This window comes from Lepus europaeus, chromosome 12 (genome assembly GCF_033115175.1).
Source record: "Lepus europaeus isolate LE1 chromosome 12, mLepTim1.pri, whole genome shotgun sequence".
In the NCBI taxonomy this organism is placed as follows: Eukaryota; Metazoa; Chordata; class Mammalia; order Lagomorpha; family Leporidae; genus Lepus; species Lepus europaeus.
In genome coordinates, this window is record NC_084838.1 from 59,949,315 (window position 1) to 59,966,417 (window position 17,103).

Sequence of the window (17,103 nt, forward strand, 5' to 3'; positions counted from 1 at the left end):
GGACCGAGGGCCACGCGGGCGCTCCCACGGGCCCCAGGGGGAACGCGGCTGTGCCCTTGGCCTCGTCAGCTGCGCACCTCAGACACAGGCGGCCGGCACCCTTGGGGTTCAGTCCCAGAGGGCAGCCCGGGCCCGCAGACTTCGTCTCCGACGCGGGTCCGGCTGGGGCGGAGACACGTTACGGGAACCTGGTTGGCTGCCCCGGTCGCGCAGCCTCGTGGGGGGGCGGGGCTAGGCCTCAGGGGCGGAGCTAGAGGCGGGGCGGCCGCCGGGCATCCGCTCGGGAAATGGATGCTGTCCGGGGCTGGGGGCGGGGAGAGCCCTGGCGTAGCCGCGCGCGGGCCCCGCCCGGGACCGCCGGGCCTCCGCGTTCCTCCCTCCCTCAAGCTGCGTGGAACCCAGAGCTGAGAAACTGTGTCGGCTCCTGGGTTCCTCTCTTGGCTTTTGGGCGGCAGCAGCCGGAGGAGGAATATGGCGCTCGTAAGCAACCGAGCGGAGTTGGAAGCGGACGAGGTACTAACTGATGGGGGGAGCGCGGGCACTGCTGCGGAGCCCCGAACGGGGACCCCGGGGCGGGGGGACCGAGGCGGCCGAGGTCCCGCCCCCTTGTCCCGGCTCTGAGACGTGCGGGCTCCGGCGCCGCCGTAGGGGCAGCGGCTGCCGGTGGGCGCCCGCGGCGTCCCGCGGGCTGGGGATGGATCGGACCCCGCGCCCGGCCGGCGCGCGCTGGGTGCGAGCCAGTGGGGACGGAGGACCCGCCGCTCGGAGTCGCCCGGAGTCCGCCCGGGGACGCTTGGGCTGTACGAGGTCCGAGCCTGCAGTGCCGGCACCGGTTCTCGACCTCGGAATCTCACCTTGTGTGGAAGTTTGCCGGCGGCAGAGTCCAGAGACGCGGAATCGGTGGCAATGAAGGCAGCCAGCCAGCTCGGGGCGAGAGGGACCGAGGGGCGTCTGTGCAGCCCGCCTGGCAGGAGGCTGCCTGGTGCGGTCCCCCGGGGGGTCCCGAGTGTAGGGGCTGGCGGAGGGGGCGGGCGCCTCCTGGGGGCTCCCCTCTTTCTCGTGCGCCGCCGCCGTCTCCTGTGGCGGACCTGTGGATTCCCCGCCTGTTCCTTTCAGCACCGGGCGGCTCGGAGAGGGCGCACTCTGGCGCTTCTTGAAGTGGAGGCCGAGGCTCCGCCGCAGCACCCGCAGCTGCGGCTGCTGCCATTTTAGCCGACTGGGATTTTACACGTCGCAACTCGGGAGCTTTTGGTTTCAAATGATGCAATAGTGGAAGATCTGGAGGAGGCGAGCTGACGCTAGGGAACTCCTAACAACGAGTGCCGTGGGTCCCAAATAAAAACAAAACAAAAGCCGAACTGCAGCTCCTTGACGCTTCTGGCAGACAGGAGGGCAGCTGGTCTACCCGGCACCTCCCACCTGCCCTGCCACCTGCCCTTGGCGTTGAGAGTCCTGAGACCGCAGCCCAATGAACAGAGCGTGTTCAGATGCATCTGTGTAGAGTTGAAAGTTTTCCACTACTCGTAAGGGCAAATGATGAAATAGCGTATTCGTTGCTATTTTCATCCTTGGCAACTTTTATTCATAGCTTTAGGCTGTCTTTAGGTATGACCTGGAGCCAGCGCTTTTTCTTGTATTTTCCTGTTTCAGTTCTTCTCTGTAATAAAGTTAGTAACACTTTCATGGTGCTTGGCTCATGCTTTCACTTCCTTCCTGAAGAGTTTTTGCGGCCTCCTGTTGTATATATATATTTCTAAAGATTTTATTTATTTATTTGAGAGAGCTACAGGGAGAGGAAGAGACAGAGATAAAGGTCTTACACCCTCTGGTTCACTCCCCAATCGGCTGCAACTGCCGGAGCTGAGCCGATCTGAAACTAGGAGCCAGGAGCTTCTTCTGGGTCTCCCACATGGGTGCAGGGCCCATCTTCCACTGCTTTCCCAGGCCATGAGCAGAGAACAGAATTGGAAGAGGACCAGTCGGTACCTTAACCAGAGCCCATTTGGGATGCTTGGCACCACAGGCAGAGGCTTAGTCCACTATGCCACAACACCAACCCCCTCTTGTTGTATATTAAATATCCATGGTCCTCGCATGCAAAGCTTCCTGCAAGATGGTCCTGGTCCCATATCCCAGCTGCTTCCCTATAATTGTAGCCACTTAGTTTCATTATTTTATGAATGAAGAAACAAGATTGGGAATGAATGTGGAGTGACAATTTTGAATCTAGGTCTCTTTTCCAGAAAGATTTGCTGTGCCTAGAACTACATGATCATCTAGAGCTGGGCATTGTTGAGGAGATGGTGTTAATGAATGCTGGCTTGTTCCAGCCATGCTGACAAATGGGCACCCTCTCTATGTCCACTACCTACAAGATGAGCCCAAGTATGGAGACCTATCAGCTGATGACCAAGGCTTAGCTCTATGGGGAAGGTAGTTTGCAGAGCAGCAGGGAGCCAGGCATACTTTGCAAGTAAATGTTGGATGACTAACTGCTTAATAAAGTTTCAGTTTTTGCCCTATCCTTCACTTATCAACTGGTAAGCTCTTATTACATACTAGGCACAACTATGGTTCTAGGAGATGAGCAAGGTAGAAACAAAGCTCTTTGTTCATGTCCAGTCCGCTCATGGGGCACTGTTTCTGTTGGTATAAATTTTGCAGCATCTATTGGGCATTGCTCTGTGTTCAAACTTGGAGGATCCCTTAGAAAAAGAAGACGCAATTTTGGCTCTCTAGGGTTCTCAGTCCGGATAGGGAGATATGACATGAACAAGAACTCTAGGATAAAGAACTAAAAGCAAGGCAAGCAAGTGTGGGGGAAGTGCTGTGGACTCAGTATCCTTGGGGTGCTTGTGGAAAGTTCCTTATTGTAAATAAGCTGGAGGACTCTTTCCAGGATTAAGACCTTGTTTTTGGATTGTGGGTCTGTAAAACTAAAATCCTTCATTTCAGCCAGGAAACTTTTCACACACTTAGGAGGAGTGAGAGAGGTTCTGTGGTCATTATTTGAAACTCCCGGGAAGTGAAAAAGGACAAAGTAGTATAGTTGGGCAAGTGCTAGGCTACAAATGAGGTAAGCTGGACTCTCAGTGCTCTTTGCTCCATAGTCATTCATTCATTGATGTGTGCAAACATCTGATTACTTAGGCACCAAGCCCTATGCTGGCCTGGAGATATAACAGTGAACCAGACAGTGACCTTGAATGAGCAAGGCTCTCCACCTCTGAGGGCTCCTTCAGTTTCCTCTTATGAAGAGCAGGCACTCCATTTCTAAGTGTTCTTCCAGCTCTAAAATTTTGCTTTTTTTGTGGGGGAGAACAGGGGCTCCTTTTTGGGAGAAGGACCAATAAAATGGGTATTCTTTTTCTTTCCAAGTACCAAAGGAGATGGTAATGGAGCTACCATGAAAGCTGTGGGATGAATGATTTCTTGGGGAAACGATAGGTTTTTGTTTATTTTATAGGTGCTAAGAGGGGAGATGTGTGAGCACAGAGGTTAGGACTTGCATCCTCACGGGGGCAGAAACATCTGAGATGTTATGGTTCCTGGCTCTCCAGAGCTCAGTTGGTGAAGTCTTATTTCTTGACATTGAGGTCTCTGCAGTTGGCTTTGTTGGATATTATGTGAGCAGTATTTACAGCGAGTTCACAGAAGCTGTACAGAATATGTGCACGATCAGTTACAGCAAATCCATGGAAAGAAGATGGCTGTGACTGGAGCACTTTCTAGCATTGGCTTGATCTTTTTCTTTTTCTTTTTTTTTTGACAGGCAGAGTGGATAGTGAGAGAGAGAGAGACAGAGAGAAAGGTCTTCCTTTTTGCTGTTGGTTCACCCTCCAATGGCTGCTGCGGCCGTCGCATTGCGCTGATCTGAAGCCAGGAGCCAGGTGCTTCTCCTGGTCTCCCATGCGGGTGCAGGGCCCAAGGACTTGGGCCATCCTCCACTGCCTTCCCGGGCCATAGCAGAGAGCTGGCCTGGAAGAGGGGCAACCGGGATAGAATCCGGCGCCCTGACCGGGATTAGAACCCGGTGTGCCAGCGCCACAAGGTGGAGGATTAGCCTGTTAAGCCACGGTGCTGGCCTTTTTTTTTTTTTTTTTTTTAAAGATTTATTTATTTACTTGAAAGTCAGAGTTACACACAGAGAGAGAAGGAGAGGCAGAGAGACAGAGAGGTCTTCCATCTGCTGGTTCACTTCCCAGATGGCCACAATGGCTGGAGCTATGCCGATCTGAAGCCAGGAGCCAGGAGCTTCTTCTGGATCTCCCACACAGGTGCAGGGGCCCAAGGACTTGGGCCATCTTTTACTGCTTTCCCAGGCCATGGCAGAGAGCGGGATCAGAAGTGCAGTAGCCGGGACTCGAACTGGCACCCATATGGGATGCTGGCACTACAGGCAGAGGCTTTACCCGCTACGCCACAGCACAGGCCTTTGGCTTGATCCTGAAGTCATGTCTTGATTGGCAACTTCTGCAATGGAAAATGGGCTACCATTAGCTGCCTCTGTGGTTTTATTTGTGTGACTCAGAATTTGAGATTTAAATGAAATCATTTATATTTTATTATCTAGTTTTATTAATCAGCCTGCTGATAGTTATGTCAGGTGCTAAGAAGAGAAAATATCATCAAGATCTGAATGAATATGTAGCAGCTAGTTAAGGCGTATAATATGAAACAAAAATGAAGTTCACTAAAAATAACTTTTAAGATCTTTTTAAAATTGTTTTACTTTTGCTGGGAAAATAATACTTTTGAGTGTTTTGAAAAATTTGGTTACAATACTATTATATAGTTATATAAGTTGGTAATTTGCATATGTAATGTGCTACATTATATTTTAAATTAAAAGTTTATCAATGAATATGCTTATGAGTAAATGTTTCTAGCTTTGACATTTCTAATTTAACTTTTATAATTTTAATTTAGTCATTCTGAAACCCGTAAAGCACAGATATGTAGCTCTGTGGTATTAACATTTCACGGAGAGATGCAATTAGGAAAAAAAAAAAGGTCAAAAATGGCCTCTTGGGGTGATAATGAAAAATAGTTGGGAAACACTGTATTAGGGAAAGAAATGGCTTATGTGACAGATGCTCTCATGGCCTACTTTTTCATTCAGGATTTATTTATTTATTTGAGAGGCAGAGAGAGAGAGAGAGGGAGGGAGGGAGGGAAAAAATTTCAGACAGAAGGGGAGAGTGCCTATCTGTTGGTTCATTCCCCAAATGCCTGCAACAGCTGGGGTAGGCCAGGCCAAAGCCAGTAGCCAGAAACTCAATCCATACTTCTTTTCTCTCTCCCAAGTACTTGTGCCATTGCCATTACCTGTCGGGTCTGCATTAGGACGAAGCTGGAAGAAGGAGCTGGAGCTGGGAGTTGTACGAAAGTATTTTGATTTGGGACGTGGGCATCTTCACCAGCTTCTTAACCATAGGTCAGACCCCTGCCCTCAACGCAGGACTCTTAAGCTTAATTCTGATTAGAACATTTTCCCCTTAAAAGTTCAGATGAAGATTTTATAAAATTGATTGCCATAATTTTCTTTCATACAAAGAGAGAATCTTCCATCCTTTAATTCACTCCCCAAATGCCTGTAACAGTCCAGGCTGAGCCAGGCCAAAGCTAGGAGCCCTGAACTCAGTCCAGTTCTCCCATGTGCATGGCAGGGACCCAACTATTTGAGTCGTAACCTGCTACCTCCCAGGGTGCACATTAACAGGGAGTTGGAACTGTAGGCAGAGTCAGGACCTGAACCCAGGCATTCCAATGTGGGATGTGAGAATAATTTGCTATAATTTTCTTGGAATCAGAATAATTTCTGTTTTCCACTAGTGTTCATTATGTACCTCTTAGATGCCAACAGTCTTCCGATACTGGAAAACTCCCTTAAACCATTATTTCCCACTGTTATACACACACACACACACAGAGACTTAAACTGAGCAATATTTACAGAAGTATTATGTCACTGAAATATTTACAGAACTGAAAACTTGGAACTTAATGGGTTAAAACAAAACAGTTACTGTCCTTGAGCAACAGGCAAGGTCTAGCAAAAAGCAATTACATATGTAACTTATTCTGTTTGGGGGTCAGAGTGGGTCCTAGGTTGGAGAGCCACATAACAGATTGTGCAAAGCAGGGTACTAGGAGAGCAAGTGGAGTGCTCTCAGGATTCTGCTAGCACCGTAGGTACACACGGGGCTACTTGGCCACCTTAGTTCAGGGGTTAGCAAGGACTCCAAAGAAGAGATGTAGTTGACCTGGATCTTGAAGGATGAGCAAGATTGCGCTGGGCAGAGCAAGTGGGATGAAGTGCAGGACTTGTGGGAAGCTGGCCTGGATGGAGGCTGGAAAGTCTGGCTTGGGACATGAAGTGCAGTTTGGGCTGTATCTCCTAAAAAGGGGATTCTGGAAGGTTTTGTACCAGGGAGGTATGATCAGCTCTCCTGTTTCAGAAGGGGAGATCTGCTGAAGTTGGTGGAGCCAGCGGGGAGGACAAGAGGTTGTCAGTGCTATGGCAGGTGGAGCAGACTGAGGTAGAGCAGAGGCTGGGGTAGGGGTGGGGAGAAGGGGCAGAATTGAGGGACTTCTTAATGAAAACACGAAGGTGGCTTAGTGGCCAGTGAGGGAGGGAGGGATTGTTTGTGATAATTCAGGGTTCTTTATATGAGAGTTGTGGTGATGTCTCCTAAGTAGGAGAAGGGTTAAATCCTATTCCCCTGCAGGTGGGTGCAGAGGATGGGGAAGGTGGCAGGCAGATTAACCCCAGTGGCTCCCTGAGCATTTTCTTATTGAGGGAGCCCGGGCCATTTGTTGGTGAGGGTGCGGATGGGACAGGGTTAAGGGAGGGTGTTTGTGCCTGGGTGATGCAGGCCAGAAGAGAATGTGGAATCAGTTTACCATCAGTCTCAGCACCGGCTCAGGTTAACAAACAAGCAGTTTTCCCAAACTGTTCGGTCTTGAATCTCTCTTAAAATCCCATCTATTCTTTGAATGCTGTTTTCTAAGTGGAACATGCTCTCATTTTCTCCTCCCCTGTAGTCAGATGCTTCTTTCCTTCCTTGCAAATGTGGCAGTGCAGCTGTGTTTCTGCAGGCAGGTAGCAATCCTTCCTGTGTTAGCTGGTGGCTTGCTTATCTCAGGTCCCTGCCCATGGGTGCTATTACTCATTATCCACACTGTGAATCTGATACTGTCAACGTTGTCAGGCTCATGGCTTCTGTGTAGCCATCTGTGACAGCCCCCCAGTTTCCATCTCAAGTGCCCCCTCCCAAGTCATTTTGTGCTCAGTTCCCAAAGACAGCCCTCCCCTCCCCCCAGAGCGTGTGGAGGCGCTGGTGAGGCTTCCTGGGGCGCATTTGTCTCATGGCTCTCCTCTTTGTGGTCCGTGTTTCCACCCAGTGCAACAGCTCTGTTTATATCTGTTTACAGTGTAGCCAGAAGGCCTTGTTGGTGAGGTCCTTGCTCTCCTCTACGGGAATCCAGTGTGGGACTGGCCGGCAGCTCTTAGTGACGTCTTGCATCTCCTCTTTATTTGAAGACTGGCTGTGATGAGTGATGCTTTTGTTGCTGTGATCCATGGATGTGTCCCCTTGGTGTTACAGATAGGAGGCTGACATCTGCACATTTTAAAAGATTTCAGTGAAATGATACATTGTATGGTTTTTTTGCCTAATGGTAACTGGTAAGTCAGGCTTACTAGTCTGACTGAATGTGTTGAGGGTGGTTCTGGGTGTTGGAGAGGCAAACACAGTGCCTGCCCTGAGTTAGGATCTGGTGGGGACTGGAGACAGATGTGCACTGAGAGCCATGGTGGGGGGATGTCAGGGGCGTTGGGGCTATAGAAGAGAGCCTCAGTACCACAGCCAGGAGTGATCAGGGGTGGTTTCCTGGAGGAGGCCATTTCTTGGATAGGGGTTAGTCCTGTAGAAGTGAGTGGTGATGAGCGAGTTCCTAGAGGGTGTTTCAGGGAGAGGAAATAGCAGGGGAAGGTCCAGAGTTGGGGGAACTTTGGGTAGTGAGGGTGGTAGGAAACCAGGCTGGAGGGGACAGGATGTTAGGGTACTCCAGAGAAACCAGGAGGAATTAGGAGTGGAGAGGCCACTCCTCCCCCCTTGTGCCATCTGTAAGCTGGTGAACCAGGGAAGCCAGTAGCAGGGCTCAGGGTCTGAAGGCCTGAGGACCTGGGGCAGGGGGCACTGGTGCAAACCCTGGAGTCTGAAGCTCCAGAGAAACTGGAGCTCTGATGTCCAAGGGCAAGAGAAGAAGTGTGTCCCAGCTTTAGGGGAGAGAGGGGGAGAGAGAGTTCACCTTTTCTCTGCCTCTCTGTGCTAGCTGGGCCCTTAGCCGATCGGACGGTGCCCGCCCACATTGGGTGAGGCTGCCTTCCTTACTTCCTTCTCAGTTCACTGATTCATAGACCAATCTCTCTTCCAGAAACATGCTCCTGGGTATTCCCAGAAATAAGGCTTTTGTAACAGTGAACACCCAGAATTAGCCCTAGTAAGGGCCACTGTGGCAGTGAGGGTGTGCATTTCAGGGCTTCAGCTGACCAGCAGTGTCCAGAGCTCAGGGTTTAGGTGGCTGTCACGGGGCAAGACTGCCAGGAGGCAAGACTGGTGGGGCAGGAGCTGGGTTTCTCATGTTCTGTTTTGATTGTTGAGTGACTGTTTGATCTCGCTGAAGGACCATTATATACATGGGATAGCCAACTACAGGATAACGTGATGAGTAAAATAGAATGTTGACTCCTCTGGAGCAGCAGGTCAGGAATGTGGGTACTAGCAGGTGGCTCTAACCTGGAGGGCAGGAGAGTGCTGGGGGAGGGTGCCAGCAGCCCAGGACTCCACGGAGAAGTGGAGAAGAGGGCTCTCATGGCGCACTGGGCCCCTGCCCAAGGAGGGTGTGCCCTCCCAGTGGCGGGGGCATCAGCTGGCCTGGTTTCCAGACCAAGGCCTTGCTGGCCAGCTGGTGACTGACTTAGAGGAAGTCCCTTAACCCTTTGGGCCTCGGATTTTTCACAGGCAACATGAAGGAGTTGAAATGAATGACTGCATGTAAAGTTCCCTCCAGCTCTGACAGCTGTTGTCTAGGCGACATTTGATCTGGACTTTGCATGATGGAGTATCAGTGGGCAGCGTCAGGCCAGGTCACTCTTCTTGCTCCAGGCAGACCGAGGGAGCAGGGGAAGTAGGCGCAGGCATGGACAACAGGGGCGCTGAGTAAAGTGGTTAGGGCTGGAGAGCCGCAGCGTGTGGGTGCAGCTGGATTTTGATAGGCTTTGGACTTGTTTAGTTAGGGAATGAGGTTTTTCTTCCTGTTTTCATTTTTGACAGTGGGGAGACATTTGTACCTTCCTGTATTGGGGGAATGGTTTTCTCTCTCTTTCTTTTTTTGATGAAGGAAGCGACGGTGATCCTGTGTCTTTAGTTTCGTTTTCTCCTGTCTCAACTCCATTTCTAAAGAACAGGTTACAGCGTTGCCTGTAAGCAGAAATACAGGCAGAGTCAGGCACGTTGAGGAATGCCATGGGCTGTATCTCATACCCTGGGCTCTCACCCTCAGCCGAATCCTGAGACACCCGAGCCACCACCGTGCAGGTGTGGTCAGCAGGGCGCCCTGATTTCTCTGAGTGTGGCTGCTTCCTCCTTGTCTCTGTCCACCTGCCTCAGGCCACTGTGTCCCGGAGTCTGGGGTTCCTGGGCCTTTCCAGTGCATCAGTCGCCTTCCTTCCACTCCGAACTAAAGGAAACAAACCTCAGGTTCTCACATCATTTTCCAGGACAACTGGGGCAGGATCTTTTTGAAATCAGATTTCCTTTGCAAAGCACTTGGCACGTAAACGTACCCTAAATTGCTACTTTTCTTTCCTCTGACGCCTTCCCCTTGGGTACTGCTGCCACTGGTCATTCCTAGTGGATTTCATGAAGGATCTGTAGCCGTTTTGCTGTGCTAAAGGGAAGTGTGACCTTATTTTTGCTGTCAGTTGAGAAGAGAGTACATATCTTAGAAACAGAAAAGTGCTTGGCTCAAGGTCACTCAGCAAGCTTAGGCACAGAATCAGAATTAGAAGCCACATGCCCCTGACTCCAAATTCAGTGCCCTTCGCATAGGTCATGGGGCCATAAACTACACCAGAAGGCCAGATACAGACAGCCTGCACTCCTGCTGAGTTTCATAATTGAGGTTTTATGGGCACACGGCCAGTCTGTTCGTTTAGGTGTGACCTGTGGCTGCTCCCACCCTGCCGCTGCAGGTGGAGTAGGTGGGACACACTGTTGGCTCACATAGCCGGCGTATTTATGGATCTTCCACAGAATGACCGTGCTGACCCCTGTGTCCAGTCATTCCTAGGGATCCATGTCATGTCATTTATATTGTGTGGTAGGCTTTATGAATTAAATCTGCTAATTTCCTTAATATGCATACAGGCCTCAAAAACTAGGAGCAGTGCATGTCTCTGTGACACATCTCATCAAGTGGTGTGGTGCCACATCCAGACTCACGTTTGGATCTCTGCTTTTCTCTCTGTAGCCTTGGATAAGTTACTCTCCAAGCTGCAGTTTCTTTCTCTAGAAAATGCAGCGGATGGAACCTACTTCACAGGGCTGCTTGTGAGGATTGTTGATGCACACAGTGCTCAGCCCCGCCGTTGTTAAGGCTGCACTGTGGGGCTGTGTGGTATCGTGGATTTTTTTTTTTTTTTTGACAGGCAGAGTGGACAGTGAGAGAGAGAGACAGAGAGAAAGGTCTTCCTTTGCCGTTGGTTCACCCTTCAATGGCTGCCACGGCTGGCGCGCTGCAGCTGGCGCACCGCGCTGATCCGAAGGCAGGAGCCAGGTGCTTCTCCTGGTCTCTCATGCGGGTGCAGGGCCCAAGCACTTGGGCCATCCTCCACTGCACTCCCTGGCCATAGCAGAGAGCTGGCCTGGAAGAGGGGCAACCGGGACAGAATCCGGTGCCCCGACCGGGACTAGAACCCGGTGTGCCGGCGCTGCAAGGTGGAGGATTAGCATGTTGAGCCGCGGCGCCGGCCCACAGGGCTTTTCTATAACATCTAGGTGTTCATAGGAGACCATCACCTCTGAAAGGTTACATTTGTGTTCAGTTACTGTCTTACTGAGTTTTGTGGGGCTGTAATAGAATACCTGAAACTGGGTACTTTATAAAGAGCAGAGTTTTATTTCTTTTTTTTTTTAATAAAAGAAATACTTGTTTATTTTCATTTTATTTGAAAAGCACAGAGAGAGACAGAGACAGAGACAGATAAACAGACAAAGAACAGTCTTCTTTCCTGTGGTTCACTCCCCAAATGCCTGCAACTGCCAGGGCTTAGCTAGACTGAAGCCAGGAGCTGTGACTCAGTCTGGAGCTCCCATGTGTGTGGCAGGGACCCAAGTGGGCCATTGTCTGCTGCCTCCTGGGGTGAGCTCTAGCAAGAAGCTAGATTGGAAGTGGAGGAGCCAAGAGTTCCTGGCTCCTGGCTTTGGCCTGGCCCAGCCCTGGCTGTTGCAGGCATTTGGGGAGTAAACCACCCAATAGAGGAGCTCTGTGTGTGTGTATCTGTCTCTCTCCCTCTTGATCTTCTGCCTTTTGAATAATGAAAATAATTGAATTAAAAAAATTAAAGGGGACTAGCACTGTGGCACTTAACTTAAAGGTTAAGCCTCGCCTGTGGTACTGGCATCCCATATGGGTGCTGGTTCATGTCCCGGCTGTTCCTCTTTTGATCCAGCTTTCTGCTTATGGCCTGGGAAAGCAGTGGAGGATGGCCCAAGTGCTTGGGCCCCTGCACCCACGTGGGAGACCTGGAGGAAATTTCTGGCTCTGATCTCTGGATAGGCCCAGTTCCAGGTGTTGTGGCCACTGGGTAGTGAACCAGAGGATGGAAGACCTTTCTCTCTGTCTCTCCCTCTCTCTGTCTGTAACTATGCCTTTTAAATAAATAAATAAATAAATAAACATTTCAAAAGAAATTAAAGTCCATGTGCATTCTCACTTTACTTCCTAAAATCTGCCTGTAGCTTCTCATTGCCTTTGCAGCACACGCAAGCACTTTGGTATACAGCTTCCATTAGAATCTGTCTCAGCAGGGCTTGTACTTACGTGTGCATGGAAATTGTCTGGGGAGCTGGTGACTTGTTCAAGTGAACATCCCTGGGCCCCTCCACCAACGCCTCTTACTCTGGCGGGGAGGTGGGATTGGGTGCGTTGTAGCATCTTGTGTTCCCAGTATGGACTTTTCACACCAGCCATTCTAAAGTGCTTCTTAACCCTTTTCTCATGCTGCCTCTACCAAAAGGTGGTCCTTTCTCACTTCCCAGCTACTTCATCTGGTCTTCTCTCACCTGGCCATAGAAGATGCCACCACTCAGACGCCACATCAGGTGCCACCACTCCAGCCTTTGTGGAACTTTGTGCCTTCCTTTCCCTCCAGGTGCATGAGAACCTCATAGCATTCCTGGCTTCCTTAGCAGAGGAAGAAGAGATTGTTCCTTTGGTAAATGGGGTGGGATGGGTTATAGGCAATGCTGACCCTTCTCTCTCATCAATAGCAGCAAAGGAATGCCCTTGAGTGCTTTCTTCTTCTCTCTCTCTCTCTCTTTCTTTTCTTTTTTTTTTTTTTTTAATATTACTGGAAAGGGAGAGATTTCTCTCATCTGCTTGCTCCCAAAATGCCAGCAACAGCCATGGGTGGGTCAGGCTGAAGTCAGGAGCTGGGAACTCAATCCAGGTTTCCCATGTGAGCGGCAGGCACTTAACTACTTGAGCCATTGCATGTCAGCTCCCAGGGTACACATTAGCGGAAAGCAGGAATCAGAAATGGAGCTGGGACTGGAACCCAGGCACTCCTACATGGCATGTGGGCATCCCAAGTGGAGTCCTAACTGCTGAGCCAAATTTGAGTATTTTCTAGCAATGTGATATTTTAGCCTCTCAATCAGGAGGCAGAATGTACCTCTGTAAACTGCTCTATTAATCTGTTATCTTAATACACTTCAACAACTCCAGATTAATTGAAATGCCATTTACATATCATAAAATTCACTCCTTTTAGACATTCACTTAAATGATATTTGGCAAATTTATAGAGTTGTATAGCTACCACCACCATCCAATTTAAGAACATTTCCATAACCCTACAAAGATTCCTTGTGCCAAGGGGTAGGTATTATGCAGCCGGTTTAAGCTACCACTTGGGCACTTGCATCCCATATCTGAATGTGGGGTTCAAGTCCTGGCTACTGCACACTTCCAATCCAGCTTCCTGCTAATGCACACACTGGGAGGCAGCAGATGATAGCTCAAGTGCTTGGGCCCCTGTCACCATGTAGGAGACTCTGATGGAGTTCCTGTCTCCTGGCTTAGGTCTGGCCTAGCACCAGGCGTTGTGGGCATTTGGGGAGTGAACAAACAGATGGGAGATCTGTCTCTCCATCTTTTTGTCTTTGTCATTCTGTCTTTCAAATAAGATATATGATGAGAATGAAGTGTAAGTGTTGGGCATCGAAAAACAAAACTGGAGAGTAGGGTGCATTTGGGTCAAAGGTTGGCTTTGCTCTAACGCTGTGATATCATCAGAAGAGAGGGTTTGGGGGGGGGCAGTGCTGTGGTGCAGTGGGTTAAGCCATAGCCTGCAATGCCAGCATCCCATTTGAGCATGAGTTCAAGTCCTGGCTACTCTACTTCTGATTCAGCTCTGATAATATGCCTGGGAAAGCAGTGGAAGGTGGCCCAGGTGCTTGGGCCTCTGAACACACGTGGGAGACATGGATCAAGCTCCTATTTCCTAGCTTTGGTCTGGTCCTGCCATGACTATTGTGGCCATTTGGGGAGTGATCCAGCAGATGGAAGATTGATCTCTCTCTCTCTCTCTCTGTAACTCTGCCTTTCAAATAAATGAAATAAAGAAAAAAAAATTAGGAGAGAGACAGAGTTGGGGGCTGTGGGGATTAGACCTGCCAAGAATAATTTGCTCCATTTGCAAGAAAGCAGAAGATGGAAGTATAGTTCATATGGATGACAGTTTTTCCTGATTTTCTAGTTCATTTCTCTGAGCAGCTGCTATTTACCCAGTTCATTTAGGCTCCTGCTGGAAGGATGCAGGAATGATTGCATTGCTAAGCTATTACCAGTTGAATAAAAGAGACTGTCACTGGATTCAAAGTCCCAAGTAGAACAAAGGATCATACAACATCAGTCAGCCTTTTACTGGCACACCTCTATTTCAGATTTGTTCTCTCTTGCTAGCAAGGAATGGAAGAGAGAGGCAACAGCATGGATGGGCCTGTGGGTGTACAGAGGTGGGGAGAGTTCTGCCTCTTGCTGGCAGTGTGACCTGGGGGCAAGTTAAGTTACTTAACCTCTCTGTGAGCTTCAGTGTCCTCATCAGTCCCTGGGAATTCGAATACTCAACTGGGAGCCTTCGGATACAACCCTGGTACCTCATTCAGTTCCTGGCATTCTTTGCATACTTAGTTGTAGCCATCACTTTGATTCTGTATAGATTTTGCTTTGTGTAAGTGCATTCAAATGGCTAGAATTCTACAGAGCAGCAAAGACTCATAGTAGGATTGTTTCAAATACTATGGGAAACCATAGTGAACATCTTGACATTAAATATTCATTTGCTGATATATGAATTTTAAAATCACTTTCCGGGGTAAGATTTTGTTTTTGTTTCTAAATACAAGCAGTAATAAACATCCTGGTTCAAGTTAGATAATCAATGGGAATGGTAACTTTACTAAGCTGTGGGACTCCAACATTTAATCATATAGCCAATTATGTTTGAAATTTAAAGTAAATAATTGTAGTAGCTTAGAATCAATGATCTTTATTTGTCTGAGGTGTTCCTGTTTTTACTTCTCCTTTTACTTTATGGTAGAGGGGTTACCTTTTAATTAGGTAGAAATGCCACATTTGACATGCAGGAAACTTGAAGTGTGTATGTGTGGGATGGCCAGGGTCCCCCGGATGTAAGGTAGGCTCTGACATTTTACGACTGAGGAGGGGCTTGTGGTGTTTTAAGAATTCTAGCCTGCTTGTTAAAGACCACACAACATTCCATTTCACTCGTGGCCTGGAAGTCATCCCTTCTGTAATTTTCAGGAGCAAATATAGGGCTTTGGGGATTGATTTAAAAGAGCATTGCTTAACTAAAATAAATAAATAAATAAATAAATAGCAATAGTCAATCATAGGAGCCCTCCTTCAAAACGAAAGAAAAAAAATCACAACCTCATCCTTGATTCTCCCTGTGTGTCCTCGGTTTTCCTTCCCCTGCGCCTCTCCAACTCGAATGTCATCTAGTTCTGGTGAGTCTCTCTCTGAAACGGGGCTCCATCGCCACCCCCACCGCCACCTGGAGCCTGCACTGCCGGAGGGGAGGAGAGAGGGGGGAGAGAGTCTTGCTGTCTCCTGCTTCCTCTGCCCTTTGCCCTCTACAATCCACACGGCTCCGCAGCAGCCTTAGGGCTCTTTGTCACACATCAATCACCTGTTGCTCCTCTGTGTGTGGCTTCTCAATGCCTGTGTACAGCACTTAGAAAGGAGCCCCACTCCTGTGAGCTGCATGGCTTTGCCTTCTTTGTTCCCCTCCTCCAAGGCCATGGTAGCTACTCCAGCCTCTTTTGGATTTCCTGAACATTCCACATTCCTTCCCAGCAGAAGTGCTTGCTTTTGCCTGTGAGTTTCCTGACCTGGCTGACTGAACCAAACCCCATCCTTGGCTTCCCGTAATTGCTCCAAGTGAGGCAAAGCAGCCTTTCTCTCTGCTCTGCTCCGTATCCTGTTTAATTTGCTCCTGGCTGTGATCACTGTCTGTGATCACAATCTCTATGATCTCGTTTGCTTATTTCCTTCTGTGCCATCAGTCTTGCTCTGTCAACATTTCAGTTGCAGGAAACAGAAGCGCTCTAGGTAGTGTGAGAAAGAGGAGTTTTTTTAAGAAAGGAAGTAGGTGCTTCTACAACATGCAGAAGACCAAAAGAGTGGTTGGTTCTAGGCTGTTGTCCAGCACTGACCCTCAGTGGCATCCAGAATTGAGCCACCTAGGGGAGGTGCTTACTTTGTGGCGCTCTGCAGTAGCTGTGATCTAGAGAGGGAGAAGCCAGAGGCAAGAGGCTTCGGCTGCCGCTGCCTTTCATGTGCAGGAAGCCGGGAAGGGGACACTGCAGAGGGGAGGCTGGACTGCTGCTGTCGAGAAACTTTCCTTACCCCTGCTGGACAGCAGATGTCAGGAAGAGGCAGGGGGATGGCCTCAGCCCTGCAGATCTGGTGTGTGTCACCAGGTGGGCCTGAATCCTTCCCCAGACTCCATGCACTTCTTCTCCAGCCACAAATTGGTTAGACTCTCCTGTCTGTGAATTTTACGGAAATACCTCAAGTTTCTCTTATGATTTTAAAACTTTTGTTAGGTTGTTAGGACTTACCTGTTCTGTTGGTTCTAGCTGTTTGCCTGGTGTCTTAGTTTTTTTTTTATTTTTTTATTTTTTTATTTTTTTTTATTTTTACAGGCAGAGTTAGTGAGAGAGAGAGAGAGAGAGACAGAGAGAAAGGTCTTCCTTTCCGTTCGTTAACCCCCCAAATGGATCAGGAGCCAGGTGCTTCTCCCGGTCTCCCATGCAGATGCAGGGCCCAAGCACTTGGGTCATCCTCCACTGCCTTCCCGGGCAACAGCAGAGAGCTGGACTGGAAGAGGAGCAACTGGGACAGAATCCGGCGCCCCAGCTGGGACTAGAACCTGGTGTGCTGGCGCTGCAGGCGGAGGATTAGCCAAGTGAGCCGAGGCGCTGGCCATGGTGTCTTAGTTTTGACAATTCTTTATTTCAGAATTGTGGCACATCTTTAGCAGCTGTCACCAAGGATAGCTCTCATTCTCTCTCTCTGTCTCTCCTAATGAGCTGTGAGAGCTAAATGTAGTAGTTGACCCTAGACCAGAGCCTGTACTGTAAGAGCATGCTGTGTAGGATGTTGTTGGGTTAGCTGACAAAATTGGAATATAGGCAGCAGTGTAAAGTAGTTTAATTTATGAAAGTGGATAACTACTGTGGCTATGTTGAGAATCTTATTTTTAGGAAGCACACTAAAGCATTT

General features: G+C 49.2%; 1 protein-coding gene across 1 annotated transcript in view; it reads left to right on the top strand.

The window, feature by feature from the left end:
• Positions 1–329: 329 nt before the first annotated feature.
• The window catches only part of TTC39B (tetratricopeptide repeat domain 39B), a 134,518-nt gene continuing 117,744 nt past the window's right edge, over positions 330–17,103 (top strand). The window contains exon 1 of the mRNA XM_062208220.1: positions 330–513. Within this exon, the coding sequence (XP_062064204.1) occupies positions 472–513 (42 nt within the window). The 5' untranslated portion in view covers positions 330–471. The remainder of the gene's footprint in view (positions 514–17,103) is intronic.